This window comes from Manis pentadactyla, chromosome 1 (genome assembly GCF_030020395.1).
Source record: "Manis pentadactyla isolate mManPen7 chromosome 1, mManPen7.hap1, whole genome shotgun sequence".
In the NCBI taxonomy this organism is placed as follows: domain Eukaryota; kingdom Metazoa; phylum Chordata; class Mammalia; order Pholidota; family Manidae; genus Manis; species Manis pentadactyla.
In genome coordinates this window covers 138163315-138180114 of record NC_080019.1, presented here as the reverse complement: position 1 = coordinate 138180114, position 16800 = coordinate 138163315, and the positions used below count along the sequence as shown (strand labels likewise).

Genomic DNA, 16800 nt, shown 5'->3' with positions numbered 1-16800 from the left:
ATTCTGCAGATAAAAGTCATTTTATTAATCATTTAGTTATGTACTAAAATAGACAAGACTACATGAATAAAAAGGAAAACATTACTATGCATATATGTATATATATACCTAAATCTAAACACATATCCACAAATGCACACAATAACTAAGTTTATTTATAACTCTGAATTAATATAAGAACAGCTATAAGAAAGAAGAAATGTTTTATGTAGATAAATGGAAACAAAGTCCATTGGTTTCTAAAATTCTATTCATTTAGTCAGCAAACATGCCATAACATTTTCGAGACTATGGAGGATACAAAGATTAGTTACTTATAGCAAATAAACAAATACCCAACTAATTTCACTACAGGGTAGAGTATGATAAGCTCCATGATGACAGAGGCAGTGTGTGTATTGTCTAGCTCTGTATCTCCAGTGTCTAATATTGTAACTGGCATACAGTGATGACAATATGTGTTTGATGAATATAAAATGCAAGAATTATGCCCTTAAGTGGTCTAAAAGTTGAAAGGAAGGAAAGATTACTTCTGTCTGGCATGACCCAGGAAGGCTTTCTAGAGGAAAAATATTTGATCTGGTTTTAAGGGATGGGGTAATGATTTTAAAAGTTAGACTAGCATGCCAGGCAGAGGCCAATACATAAACACAGAGATGGAGAGGCAAGAAAATGCAAGACAGTCATTAGGAACAGTAAATCATTTGGTTTGGCAGTCCAGCATAGAAAATCTATGAGGAAGAAGAAGTAGACAAAGCTTGAGAAGTTAGATTTGAGCCCCAGCTGCTGAAATCCGGAAACATCAAGTTAAGAAGTCCAGATTTTATTCTCAAAGGAAGTTCTAAATATTTGTGTTTGATCCTGACTCTGAAGCAGTCCATGTCTTCAGAAGTAGTTCTTAATTATATTACCAGCTGCCTTCTAAGAAATTGCTCCAAGAAGAAGGCTGCAAAGTCCAGCAGCCCCCAAAAGAAGATTAAGTTAAAGTGGGGAGACAGTCCTAAAAAAAATTAATGTTGGACAGTTCCATCAATTCCAAGTCTGCTACTAGACACCTGTACTATTTAATGTGGTACTTTGAACAAAGATTCCTTTAGCTCTAGTCTGCACAGATCTAACAATACACAAATCTTAAAAGGTGGAAAGAATTCCAAGAAAGAATAAACCGCTTCAGAGAGCTTTAAATGCACCATGAAACATAGCCTCTGTATAATGAGACTGATTCTTAGTACAGAATGGTATAGAGTGAGATTCCTGGATACACAGAGTTGTTCCATTCATTCACTACAAACACAAATGACCATGAATTGTAGGGAAATAAAGGTACAATACATGCCTTAAGCAACTTACAATCATGTGTTGAAAAAAAATTAGATACTCTTAAGCCCTGGAATATTTGTGTTATTTAATTTTGGTTTCTCAATTAACTCATGAGTTTAATATTATTATTTTTCATTTTATAATTGAGAAAATAAAGATTAAAAGGTTTCAACAATTTGCCTAAGCTAAACAAGTAGAAGAGCTTGGATCCAAATTTGTCTAATACTAAAGTCCACACTCTCTCACACCATATAGCCTTAGTGCCTAGCTTAGCATAAAGGAAATACTTCTAATGTATTAGTTAAAAGCAGCTTTCCTAGCATAAGACTGTCCAGGTTCTAGATCTTGGCTCCACTTCTTTTCAGCTCTGAGACATTGTACCTGTTAGTAACTTGTTGTTCCTCATTTTTCTCAATTGTAAAACAGGGAATTAATATCAGAATAATACTCTCTATCTTACAGGTTATTGTAAAATTTAAATGAAATAATACATGTAAAGTACTTATGCGAATGGCAATCACAAAGAAAATGCTCATTTAAGTTAGCTATTATTTGTCAGTGAACTTCATGACAACAGCAATAAATTAGACAATTCAGTGTACATCTTCTCGATCTGGATTAACACCCAAAGTTTTCCTTCAATTAAAAAGGATAATATATCCCTGGAAAATATTATGCAGTAGTTTATTTGAACACAAATATGCAATAGTAACATGATAGCAAAAATCACAAGGGCTGCATTACCTTTTAGAAAGACAGCTCTAGTTCAAGTGCCTTTCCTAACTGATAAATGTGACTGATCAGCACTTTTTAGTTCTCTGTTTCTTTCCAGTGCAAACATACAGATAAGATGATACATTTCCATAGTTAAGAAACTTACCCATGAATGTGGGAGGTCCATATCTGTATAAGAGGACTTGAGACGTGCATGGTGAGCACAGCAGGGACAGTTTCCCCAGGGTCCAGCGTGGGTAGTTTGGAAATCAACACACGTCCAGACCAGGTTTTCTGGAAAAGGCTTCCAGCTATTCCACATCTGAACTTTACTTTCACTGTGGGATAACATTTCTGCCAAACTGCATCCAGTTGAAGTGCTGGATTGAACCAGTGATGCAGAAAGAGAATCCAATCTAACCTCCATTGCTTCCTTTCTTCTTGTGCTAACATTACTAACTTTCTTTTCTTGAGACTTGGCTAATTTCATACAGGAAATCAATGTTTCATCTTCATCTTCTGAATGATAAAGAAAAATAAGTAACTATGATAATTTTGTACATATAGAAATTATGAATATTATACTTCCCTTTACATAGTAGAGATGAATGGAAACCAGAGGATAAATCAGGAAGTCATTTAATTTCACAAAATAATGTATATAGCATTTTTTTAAAGAGTAAGTCTTGTATAAATTAAATGATTTGTTTTGTAAAAAGAGATTTACCTAAAATATATATATATATATGAAGCCATATAATAATGATTAAAGTCAGATTGACTGGAATGACTAGAAGCCACATTCAAATGAAACGAAGCCACATTGAAATGCATTTGAGAAAAATTACAAACTAAAAAAAAGAAGTTCCCACATCTTATAAGCATGACAGGGTGTCCTTCTGTTCTTAAATCTTTTTAATTTTTTGAGGTCATGTGTATAAGAGAGCATCATAAGGAAGCAAATGAAATCTTGCGTTACTTAAAAGAGTGAACTCTCAGTGTATATGGGCTGAAATCCTATTGGTATTCTAAACAAAATTTTCATATCAATCCGCAAAGAGATTTATGTATGCAGTGCATCTTATAGTGAAATATTTTGGAAAAGCAAGAGCACAACACAGAAAACAAAGAAAAAAGCCTATCTTTAATACTATAAAATTGGCTAGTGAGACCTGTCTATATCTGCATGCAATGAAGGGTCTGATGAAATTTTCAGTAGTATATAAAACAGTTAGAGAACATAGAAATATGTTACCCATAGTAAATTGTACCATATCATTGAATCTCTTTAAGTCCAAATGTTAACTAGGGTAAACAAAAGATTACAATTAACAGGGCATTATTTAAAATAAATAAATGAAAATCAAAGTTGCATGTTACAACACGTCAATTTGCTGCACTCACATCAAAACTGAAAAATACTGTTTTTGTTTGCTATGGATAAAGAATGGTAACAGTGGACAATTCTGACCCTTATTCCCTTGCTGAGCTTCACCCATAGCTTTCTCTTAACTCTATTCCTGAGTCTGGTCTGGAGGGAAGAAGAAATGGGATATAAGGTGAAATTCAGAAATAGAGGAAGGATATCTGTTTCACAAATAATTTGGAAATAGAAAAAAAGAAACCCTCAGTGTTAATTATTATTTTAAGGTCTTATCAAAATGTTCTTCATTAATATATGCTACCCCAGTTCTTCCTCAAAGAAATTTTAGCTGCTCATTGAGTTCTTACTTACGGAGATTTATTAATGTAGGTTTCATGTCATTCAGACTCGGCATCCTGGCTTTCTTGGTCCAAACCAGTTTCTTTATTCTTTTAAAAGTCCCCATTGAGTCTGCTGAGTCACCACCTGATTCTACGGTCTAGCACAAACACAGCTCAAGGTAAAGACAAGTTATTCTTCACAAAAGATAATATATAAAAGGTTTGAGATCATTAATGTGGGAAAATTAATAATGTGATCTTAAAGCAAGTAGCCTGAGACAATTTAAACAGTAGCTTGTAAGCACACCACATTTTGGGGGTTCAAACTTGCAAAACATTATAACCGGCCAGTCATACTAAAGCAGGGTATTTTTTATCAAAATTTTTTTGTACTTCAAAATTCAGCAAGAAGGATTGAATCCAGAGCTATCTATAAAAGACTTGCTCCTACTTAATGTGAAATAGTGGAAAAGAACATGGTCTTTGCAGCATAACATAGATGGAACAAGTTAAATAAAGTTGCTACCGGGAAGCATTGGAATAGATGGATGGTGTGCAATAAAAGCTGAATTCATATTTTTTCATTTTCCTTTTGGAAATTTCTGGCAAAACAGCATTTTATTTCAAGCATGGAGTATTTTATTTTTCTTTCTTTCTTTTTTTATTAAGGCATCGCCGATACACTCTCTCATGAAGGCCTCACAAGAAAAACAATGTGGCCCCCACATTCACCCCCACCGAGCTCCTCCGCACACCTCCCCGCAGTCACCATCCACCAGTGCAGCAAGATGCCACAGAGTCCCCACCTGTCCTCTCTATGATACGCTGTCTTCTCTGTGACCCCACACATGGAGTGTTTTCAAATAATATACTATTCTTTAACTAGCCTCTTGCTTTCTAGAAATACATACTGAGCAAAACAAAACAAGCAACTGCATTCCATATTATGTTTTAGTACAAAAGTGTCACTGGTTTATTATGGCAAAAAATATCAATGAAAGAACTAACATTGTATTAAGGACTTTTAAAATTTCTTGGGAAGATACAGAAATATTTCCTGCTAGCTTAATATTGGTGAATTTGTATTTATATTTCTCTGATTATATTTAGGGTACCTTACTCTTGTTTAAAAATATTTTGGAAGTTAATACTCTGTGGCAAATTTTATACTAATTGTATTCTGTTGTACCAACTAGATATAAAGCAATACATAGAGGAATACTTCTTTTTCATCCAGAAAGCTCTGGACTCAGAAATATTTATCCTCTTGCTTCTGCCTCATTCTTTCCATTGAACAACCAATAAATGAAATCTAAATAAATACTGCAATTTTCAAAAAGGTGAATGATTTTCTTCCTCATTAATATTTGAGTAGATGTATTTATAATAGTGTTTTCCAGTCCTTTGAGAGACACTATAAACCCAAAGAAATATTTGGAGGAAAAGGATCTCTGTTATACGACGTGGGTAAAACTGCAATATTTCCAGAATATCTTGCCTGGCCTTAGTGCATCTCTGTATCAATAGGTGATTACAAGGGCAGGGGAGTGAGGGTTCATTAGAACCAGGGAGGCTTGGTGGGGCCCTTCTGCATCTGGGTGACAGGAGACACAGGCGAGCAGAAGTAGACAACTGCTGTAAGCAATAAATGAGTTTCTCCCACTTTATTTCTCCCTTTGACTGATTTTGGCTTCAAAGGTTATTTGTCCCTGGCTGGGAACATATTTTCCCCACAGAGTTCATGCAAACATTTCCAAGTATTATATTCAGCTCTTATTCTTGGTCTTTAAGAATAACTTCGAGCAACCAGTATAAACTTGATGTTTCATCTCTGTATAATTGCACCTAAGTAGGAAATGTGATGTTTTGTCAGAGCAAGACATACTTTTAAATTAAATAAATGGCAAAAAATTGAAATCATTTTAATCTTCCAGAGAGGACTGTGATGAGATTTTCTTAGATGTGCAGAATCTTCCTTCTTTCTGTAAAGGTCATGCTCAGCTCAACACAATTTCTATTGCTCTTTATTATTCTATTATTTTTCTCCTCTCTTCCTTTTCAGTACTTTCTGAGTTACTCAGGTTTACAGGCCCTGTAACTCAAGAAGAGATGTTTTCTAATCTTTAGCCCCTTCCAGAGATAATAAGCTGACATTGCACAACAATAGAGCAGGATATTTTTCTTTGTTGTGCTTCTTTTTTATGGCAACCTCCTCCTGTTACAGCCAAAGCTTAATTGCTCCATTGAAAGACTGACATCAAAAATAGCCTTTTCTCTTCCCCTTCTTTGTGAGACTTTCATTTGATATGGGGAAAGGTGTTATATACCAGGATAACTGAAGTTCATTTGCCCCTATGAGTAATGAAATCATTTGTATTGTGTCTGACTTAAGATGAGTGAGATCTCACGGCCCAGAGGTGTTAAAACAAACTGACCTCTCATTATTTTGTTCAAACTCTATTATAGCCTTTTTAAAGCACAGTATTATTACTTTTTGTAACTTCATTCACTCACTCATCTTTGAGTTAATAGAGATCAGTGTACTGCATTTATTCAATTTTGAATCCCATGTGCTTAGGATAGTGCATGGCTTAATAAATGTTTGCTGAATGTAAATACACTTTCGATTTCATACATATGTCTTATCTACCAAATGGATTTTCCATAATACATTTTTTTTATATTAGACTGGCTACTTCCTAATAGCAAAATACTTCTGGAAAACCTTCTCTTGAAAGATGAAGATTAGAATTAATATCATCATAAGATATATAGAATCATTAAAATGATTAAAAAGAAATTCTTTAGAAATTTTCAAAATAATAATGTTATTCAGTACAATTCCCTGTAACCTGAACATTTGTACTGAATATGATTAAGATGTATAATAATGTGCCTTTAACTTCTAGATATTTTCTAAGACTGACCCATAAATTAAATTTAGCATTCAATCAATCAACAAACTTTTATTGAACACCTACTGCAAGCCAAGCATTATCACATGCTCTGAAGATATGGAATTGAGCAAGTCAGATTAGATCCCTTTCATAGTCTCTAATCTAGAGGGAAATGACATACCATCAACATGTAAACAAGTATATAAACAAGAAAATGTGACATATGAGTGCTGTGTAGGGATTAATGGGATGTTTAAGTGTGGATGGGGGCGGAGATTACTAATTTACATTGGGTGACCAGGAGAGGTTACATTGAGGATGCTGAAAATGAGGTCTAAATGACAAGGGGGAACCAGACATGTGAACATTTGGAGATGGTTTTGGATTCAGTACACAGGCAGAAAGAACGTTTCCATTGGGACTTGAATGACAGCAAAGTCAGCCAGGCAAACAGCAAAGGGAAGAGAATTTCTGGAAAAGGATGTAGTTTATGCAAAGGTTCTAAAGCTGGAATTCTTGGAAGAATTCTTGGTGTATGCCCAAGGAAGACAAAGAAGGGAAGAGTGTCTTGCAGAGACTTAACTAGGGGCCTTCAAGGCTTCTGTACAGCAGGCTGAGGAGTATGTATTTTATTCTAATCAGGAGAGTATCACAATTTGGCTTACATTTTTATTCATCTTCCCTCTCAATTGGATTTTGACCTTCTTCCTTTTTAATGTACTTTTCCAATAGCATGCAGACATTGTTTTTATATATCTCTAATTTACCAGCTTTTATTTACCGTTCTTTCCATTCCCTTTCCAAGACATGCTTCTCAAAAAAGTGAACTGCATATGCTTCTTTTAATTCCTTTAATTTTTCATCTTTTTAATCCACCACATGTACTCATCAATCAGCTTTGCCCCTACTACCCCATTTAAATTTCTCCTGTGGTCCAGTGAATCGTTCTCACACTCCATTACTACTTGATATTCAACAATAGTGACCATGATGAACTTCAAGAGACACTTGGTTCCCCTGGTGTCTGTGACAACATGTTCTCTGGTTTTGTGTTCACCTGTTTGGCTGTTCTCTCTAACTCCTAAATGCTGACACCTCTTTTCTCTCAAAATCAAGTGCTTAAATTCCTTCAGAGCTAGCTCTGGGTCCTCATCAAATTTCACCATCTTGTTCTCTTCTATGCACACACACAACACACACACACACACACACACACACACACACACACACACACGGCTTTTAATACCACTTCTGTACTGCTGATTCCCAATTTATTTCTCCAAGGCTTTCTTCAGAGCTTCAGACTGTCTTAAAAAAACTGTCTTTTTAAAATGATTTATAAGCATGATCAGGACTGACCTGTAGACCCCTAAACATGGTTTTCATCTGGTCTTCTTCAGTTCAGTGCATGCCATCTTCATCCACCCAATAGCACATTCCACAAATCAAACTGTCCCCTTTGCCACTTACCTTTCCTCCGTGTGCTAAAATTTATTCCATTTCTGAGTTTGTTCTGTTCTACAGAATGTATCCCTGGATCTGTTTCTTTCTCTCCCATTCCACTGCTACCATGCTAGTTTAATTTTATCTCATTGAAACTATTGACAAGTCTCTAAATGGTTTTCTTTTCACTTTTGCCCTTCCTCAGTTGATTCACAATATGATGTTGGAGCTCTCTTTAAAAGACGTAAATCTAATGATATTTCTATCTTGCTTAAATTACTGTAAAAATTCAAATAAAATCTGAAACACATAACTATATCTATAAGGAGACCTAGGTCTCCAGATTTCCCTCAGGATTACTAGGTGCAGAGTTTTAGGGTCCCAATCTCCAAAACTTTTTCCATTCTCTGTGTTTTTGTGTATGCTACTTCCTCTACCTGGAATGCTTATTCTCATTCTCTTAACCTGGTTAATTCCTACTCACCTCTGGAGCTTCAGCCTAAATGTCACTTTTTTCAAAGAGCACTTTCCTGACTCCCAAGTCCACATTGGGTCTCCATTCTTTTACCTTCTTGGCTTTCACCACAATTTCAAAGTTATAATTTTGTGTCACCACTGGTTAAATATATTTCAACCTCAATAGACTCTAAACTGAAGGAAGGCAGGAACCATACTCTTCTATATGCGTATGCACAGCATCCTTAGCACATATAACATTGCTGATAGTTGGCACTCCATATGAGTTAGTTGCAATAATGATATGAAATGAATGAATGAATAAATGAATGAGGAATTCACTTGGTAAAAAATCAATTTCTTTGAAACATAATTATGCAAAAAACAGAACTAGGAATTGAGAAATGAGAGGGGATAAAAAATTATTTTATTTAGTTTATTATTTTTCTCCATCAAAATTGTGACTATGTTTAAAAATAAATGAGATATTTTGGTAAATATTTAAATATTGAATTAAATATATTTTAAATATATTAAATATGTATATTTTAGTAAGCACAGACTATACTTTTCATATATAAATGTGCATTCTTTTAGTTCATGTTGCTCACATTCCTTAAATAATGTAAAGATTTTGTTAGAAGTCTTGGATTTAATATGCCTCATTTTTTGTCAGTTTACTTGACTATTAGGATGATAGAAAAATTTTTAGAAAATAGCATCAATAAATTATTGAACTAGATTAGTTCTACAATCATATTTTATGAGCTGGGATGGAACTTATTAGACATCTAGTCTACCAGTCTATTTAAAAAATGAGCAAGCCCAGAGAAGCTAACTGGCTTATTCAGGGAAAGATAATTCATTAATAACAGAGCTAGAATAAGAATCAAGTATTCTGACTTTTAATCTAATGTTCTTTCTCACAAGTTTTTAGCAGCCAGCATAATTACTGTCTATCTAGTATTGACAGCCAAATTAAAACCAACCAAATTCAGGGTTTTGATTTTTAAGTTAAATATGATTCTCCAATAAAAAGGATAAGCATCAGGTAGACATTCTCAGATTTACAGGCCTATCCTCTTTTATATATGTATATTATATAGATATTCTTTCATGAAATCCTCATATGTATATATATGCATACATACATGTATGTCTTCTTATATATATATCTTCTTTAAATATAAATAACATATATAGATATATGTTATATACATAACACCTCTTTTATGAATATATACATATCCTCTTTCATATGCATGTTTTGCTACAAAATAATTTAAATCGCCTCCAAACTATCTCTTCCTTTTACAGGAGAGAAACTTGGGCTTATGGAGACTAACTGAATCCAGATCACCTGACTGAACTGAGTTATCTTTATTCCACTAATGAAAAGGAAATTGGAAAGTAACAGGATAGACCTCAAATGAAGTAAAATAATTTCCTATTATATTTTTTGTTCTTAATTTCTAATTTAGAAGCTTTCCTCTCTAGTGACCTATTTGACAAATATTCAGACAGAAAAATTCTGATCACCTGATGTCTATTTCACATTATTTCTTCAACAGGGGAAATAGAGATTTAAAAAAAATTAGTATCTTGATTTATTATAAAAGAAAATTGTAATGATCGCCCTGAAGTCAAATTCAGGCTTCGTGTGTTATGAATTGACAACTTTACTGAGTTTCCTAGTCTTATGACTCTTCACTTAGTTACTAAAGATTTGCCAATTCCTAGGGCTTTAGAAATGGTGTTTTTAATGCTCACAATACAGCATTAAGAGAAAAAATCAGAATGTAAATTTGTATAAAAGGTAAAAGCTCCACACTATTTGGCTTTTTTCCTCTGCACTTTCCAAGTTTTCTCCATTAAAGATGTATTACTCCTATAATTGGGAGAAATTCCATAATTTAAAAAGTGTACTCAGAATACAGATTTTGAAATCAAATCTATTTCTGCCAACCAGGACAGAAGTGCCCAGTGTTTCTGCTGTGAAATCATTCCTAGCCACCTGAAAAGAAAGGTACCTAGGGACTGGATGAAAGGGGAAAAGTTGTTTTCATGGTAAATACAAAAATCAAGAATTAGCTTTAAATAGTGAGATTATTAAAAGCCCAAAGCTATATCTCCATTATCTTCTGTACGAAAGTGACGATCTCTACTTATGAGCTAAAATACATCCTGAAAAGATAATTTCTGAGGTCACAAGGATCAGTTAACATCTAATAACTCAATGGACAGTAATAAAACCAAGAGGATTATATGCCTAAAATCAATCAATGCAAATACATGAAAACAAAGAGGTTTCATTTCAAGGGTTTAGTTTACCATTTTCTTGGAACTACAATTAACTAAAAAGATAATTTGAAAATAATTCATTTAGACAAATGAAATAGTGATTGAAGAAATGATGGAAAAATTGCCATGTTGATGTTAGATATCCTTATACAATTACAAAATTTATTACTTTTTTTCAGTGATAGAAATTGAAATTAAAGACTGGAACAATACTTAAAATAAGGTTGGGAACAATAAGAAAACATTGAATAAATGGGCAACTTAATTAATTAATTAATTAATTAAAATATATTCTAGAAGACTTGTAAGATATTTATTCACTCAACACACATTTACTAAGCACCTAGTCTGTGGGAGAGAAAAAGGAGAGTAAGACATTTTGTTTGCTTTGTGATGTTCATTGCTTAATATCAGTGATTAAGAAACAAAACAAAACAGTCATCTGTTTCCATTTCCATGCCTGTCCCCTCTGCTAAAAGGTGAGCTCTGGAGTTCCAGAGCTGTTTTGTACTTCTCAAACCTGGTCTTTATTATGCCCAGGAAATAAATGTGAACTGAACATTAATACATTTGGAGGAAAAGGTTAATGTGTGTCATATGAGAAGTACAAATAAAATGTGATGGTTACTCACAGGAGAGAAAGATTCCATCAGGTAAAGTAGGGAAGGGAAATGCACTTGCCTAGAGGATTAGCAGACATTTCAACAGCTAAGAGGTGTAATTTAGCATGTCTAACAAAGCCCGTTATGTAACAGTCTTATCCCACTATATAAATATAGATCACCCAGTCAAGACCTAATACAGGTTTCTGGTTCCATCTTCCTCCTTTCAAGCAGATTTTGGGCATGCAAATCTGCTCTTGGAAATAATGTGCCACAGAGGCTCTATTTCCATGGTGCAAGGAAGTTACAGCTTCATGGTTATCTCTCCCCACTTCTGTATGAAGAGCCAAGACTGCTCTTTGCTCTTTGACCCAGAGCATGGGGTCAGTCTTTCAGTATGAGATATTGCCAAGCCAGCTGGAAGCTGCAGAGATTACACAAATCAGAGATGCAATGAGGTTTTGCTGGTTTAAGGGGAAAGGCCACAGAAGCAACATCTTTCTTACTTCCTGTGTAATATCCTCTGCTCTGAAATTTTAAAGAAGTTTCTAGAACTGTTCTTAAGAACATTTCTCTTTTTGCATACACTCTCTAGTTGGTTAAAAAAAAAAAAAAAAGGGACAATAGGAAATTTATGAGCCAATCTACAAATTAATTGATTTTTATTAAGCACTTATTGGATGCCTAGCAATAAAAGGAGCTGTGGGTATAAAAAAAATACAACACTTATACCTAGAAATTATAATTTAATATATACAAGAAACAATCAAAATATGTCAGGACAACATGGTTTACTAGAAGCAGTCCTGCCCTGCAGATAAGCGAGTACTCTGCTGTGATGCTGACACTTTGTGACTAAACATGTGAATTTAATAAGCAAGCTGCTTTATTTCTCTATGCTTCTATAAAATGAGGAGTTGGATCACAGAAATTCATTGTTCCTCCAATAACAATGTAGGGACATTAGAGTAAATAAGTATCTCCTTTTGTTATTTTATATAAACCCTTGGACCTCAAAAGGATATCAAAGAAAAAGTAAGAATGAGCTACTATTAATTACAGATTATTAGAATTTAAAAAAGCCTTTGTATTCATCTAGTCCAACACCTTACTTCAAAAAGGAGGAAACTGAGGCACAGAAATATGAATTCAGTAGTCTATAAGCACAGAAAGTAGCATCTTCATGTCTCTTGACCCAGTTTTCTTGATTCTATGTTTAATTATTTCTTAGTCTTCTCAAATGCAGAGCTTTATTTTCATTTGAGAGGTTCTTTTGATATTCATTGATAGTTGTTTTTTCCCACAGCTCTTGGATACTTAACTATTAACAACTTACAAGGCAAGGGAAATGGCAAAGGCAGAGTACAGTAATTTTTCAGGGAATAGAGTAATATTTAAATAGTACCTTTCCATCACTTCTTACTACCTAGAATAGCTACTACCGTCCCTTAGGCAAAAACTGTTGAAAGAAAACTATTATAGAAACTTAGATGTTAACATGTTAATTATCTTTGGGAAGAGAGGGCTGTGAATGGTGATATATTGAAACTATTATGTTCCTGCCTACATAAACATGATTTGTTGAAGGTAGTTATTTGCCACAGAATCTGCAAATGTATATTACATTTTGGGAAATTGTAACCAAATGAAGTTGTATAATTTAGCTTATAGTGTTCCCAAAAGCCAGTCTTGAAAAAGAACTGCAAACAGGACTTAGAGTTTATTCAAAGCTGTGATACTACAAGACTGATATACATGAGTATCCTGGAAATCTTCTATTTCTTTTGAAAAATCCATGTACCTGTTATTAAACCCAGTTTCTTTCTAGGGATTAGGTGGAATTTATAACTGAGAATAGAAGGGGATTTCAAATTTTATTCTGAGGAGAAAGCCTTCAGTGGGATTAAGAGGAGTTCAGAGAGAGCACATAAATGTTCAGTTATGGGGGCAATATACATGACTGCTTCCTCTAATATTTATAATAATCATAAGAAATTTTTGTTACCACCATTTTAAATATAAGGAAATTGAGGCACATAGAGTTTAAACAGTCCAAAATCAAGAGTTATGACTCATTTAAAGCAAATTTGGTTATCATAACGTACAAAGCCAAGTGCCTTGGTTCTTCTAGCAAATCACCTAGAGGCGAGAAGAAGAAACCGGCAGAGTAGCTGAGATGCCTGAAGCCAGCACTGAGTGATGCATTTTATTTTGCTATGTGTACCATGTGGATTTTTACAGAACTAGGCCCACACTTTTGTTTGTGTTCTGTGTTTACATTTTAAAGATGTCAACTAGTGCTTGGCACAGTAAAAGCTGACCAGAATGTATTTGCTATTTATACATTTGTTTATTTATTTTATAGATATAGATATAAATGTAGACACAAAGGTAGAGACCATATAACTTTAACTACTGAAATTAGAAAACCTAGTCTGATTTTAATTTTATTTCACCCGAGATAAACATGTAGATTTCACATTAGCATTCACTTTTCTTTTAACACCAACCAAAGCTACTCTTTAAAATTAAAAATGAGCTTACATGCTTCCTCTAGCTAAAAAAAATAGAGCTCTATATTCATTCTATCTGCAAAATAAGTTATAATCTTGCTCTTGGGATATAGGAAAACTCCTCCATCTATAACCTCAAAGTATTACTAGATAGCTCTAGTAGATTTTAAATGTGTCCACAAATTGTTTTATATTGCTCTTTTCAAAATGTCCCTCCCTGTAGTATGACTGGGTTTAATAACTTGCTTCTAACAAACAGAATACAGTGGAAGTGATGAAGTATTTCTGAGGTTTGATCTTAAAAGCCATTATGGTTTCCTTCTTACTTTGTGTCTTGGGTCACTTACTGTGGGGGAAGCCAAATGCTACACTGTGAGAACACTCAAGCAGCCCTGTAGAAAGGCCATCATGGTGAGAAACTGATGCCTCCAAACAGTCCCCAGCAAGGAGCTGCCTTCAGCCATGAGAGGGGGTTTGGAACAGATCTTTAGCCACAGGCAACCTTCAGATTACATTTTCATTGCTATCTCATGTGAGACCCGGAGCTAGAATCACCCAGCTACACCACTCTGACTCCTAATTCAGAGAAACTGTGAGATAATAAATGCTCACTGTTTTATGTTCCTAAATTTTGGGCTAATTTATTATGTAGTAATAACTAATACAGTTGCTAAAGTTATATATGGATAAGAATGTACTTGAAAATAAGAAAACGCTTAACAAATTAGTTTATATTATCACATCATCCATAAAAATTATTTTTTAGTTGATACTTGCTGGTACTATTTAAATAATCTATCATTTGAACCTTTTTTTTTTCCTGCCCAATAGTTTGTTCACACCTTTGCTTACCACCGTCCAAAATTTGTCTGACGGAACCTAACGAGGGACTTATATCTCTTGCTTGTTAATGGATCACAGCTAAATCTTAAAGTTCTTCCCTGTCAGCTGGTGCTCTGACCTCAGTTAAGCTCACAAAACACCAATCTCACTTTGATGCAATCTAACCACCTTTCCCCACAATGGTGTGCTGCACTGGACACATTTATGTCTGCATTTAACTAATAGGTTTTTTTGTTACTGATGTAATTTTCATCTTAAGGACTAACTGGCTCTCAACTCTAGGTGCTGATTACACCGTGTGAGAACTGAAGCATGTTTGTCTAGATTGCACAATCAAAGCTCAGTCTGGACCCCACCCAACTGTGTGAGCAAAGTTTGGTCCAGTATCTTAGAGTAATTAGAGTTTAACATTAGCAAAAATAACAGCTTTAAAAGTATAGTCTGTCAGTTAGGAATACATTCAGCCTGAAGGAACAGAAAACCCAGCAAAGGGGCTTGAATAGGCATGGGGCTTATGTTTCCACACAACAGGAAGGCAAGACACAGGCCGGCCGGCCAGTGCTGGTTCTGTTACTCACAAATGCTGTTAATGACTCAGGCTCTGTGTATTTGCCTCCTCCACCATCCTGAACACGTATGTGCCTTTTGCCCTTATAGTTGAAAAACAGTTGCTAACTCGCCCGATATCCTGCCCCAGCACCAGACAGGAAGAAGGTCAGAGGACAGTTTTCTCCTCATGAGGCTTTGTTGCTCCTCCTTTTTTCCTAGAAAATGCTTTCCCCAGGCATTTCTGACTTTATCTCATTGGCCAGAATTGGATTCTATGACTGCCCTAACTGCAGGGGAGGCTGAAAATTCAAACACTTCATTTTATAGTCTCCAGAGAGAGGACTTCAAAAAAGAAATTGGTTGAAATGGGTGTGAAGTGATCTAACCAGAGAAGGGAACCTAAGGTCTGAGGGATATAGGTATATGTATACATATGCATATATACATTGAAAAAATATTAATTCACTCAGCAACATATTTTCCTCTGAAGGAGCTCAGTGAGAAAATGTTTTGGTTCAGTCCTGGGTGGGGTGCTTGACAGTGCCTCATATTACCAGCACTGAAAGTAATAAATGTTATCACTCGTTCTATCATGAATATGAATGATGCTCTGAAGGCTGAATACAACCTAAGAATTTATGTGAGAAATGAGGCATGAAACATTTTTGAAAATATATTAGCCCAAAGTCTGTATTACTGCATATTTTATATCCTTTTCAATATGCTACAAAAGGTTTGAGCCATCAACTGAATGCTGACAGAAAAGAACAAACAAGAACAAGGATACAAAAATAAATGCTGGGAGTTGAGTTACCCCAAGGTGTTCTTTATGGGGGCTGTAATGATCGCAGTACCAGGCAACCTGCTTTGCTTCAAACTCTCCCCATCGGCACTTCTCCTGCAAGCCTGATTCTCTGGCAAGTTTATCCCAGTCCAAGTAGTCAGAAATATTCACGGAGTCAAGTCAGTATCGGAGAAAGCATTTCTTAAACACCTTCCCCGTTTCTGGCACTTGGTTTCTTGTACCATCTCTGTGCCTGAGATCTTTCACTTTATTTTGAGAACATGAAGGAAACATGTCTGGTTGAGTATTTTCTGATTGGGAATTCAGTTAATGCTTACATCTTTTATTTTGAATGTTTTTTTGCTCAAAATATATTTTGTAGGCATGGTCATATGATAATTATAACTACTAATATGTTTTACATCTTTGAAATTTATCCCATATTAATGATATTGGGTAAAATGACCAGCCATATGAAAATATTTACCCTGTTAGGTATTATTCATTACCTTAATCTTTACTTTTACATAGTTTTTAAAAGTTCTATAATGAATGTTCAGGTAGAAAACAAAAATCAACTCCAATTTTTCCAAGAGGCTGTTGTTTTCCCAGACCTGACCTGAGCCAAGTTTGGGATTGTAAAGTGAAAATGCATGGGGAGTCATTGTCTGCAA

The 16800-nt window shown here is 34.7% G+C and overlaps 1 protein-coding gene across 2 annotated transcripts in view; it reads right to left on the bottom strand.

Annotated features, from left to right (window-relative positions):
* Positions 1–16800, bottom strand: part of SAMSN1 (SAM domain, SH3 domain and nuclear localization signals 1) — a 419991-nt gene that overhangs the window by 81909 nt on the left and 321282 nt on the right. For both annotated transcript variants that reach the window (XM_057501729.1, XM_036881471.2), the window contains 2 exons: positions 3770–3896; positions 2201–2553 (listed from right to left, as the gene is read on the bottom strand). In XM_057501729.1, the coding sequence (XP_057357712.1) occupies positions 2201–2553; positions 3770–3896 (480 nt within the window). The remainder of the gene's footprint in view (positions 1–2200; positions 2554–3769; positions 3897–16800) is intronic.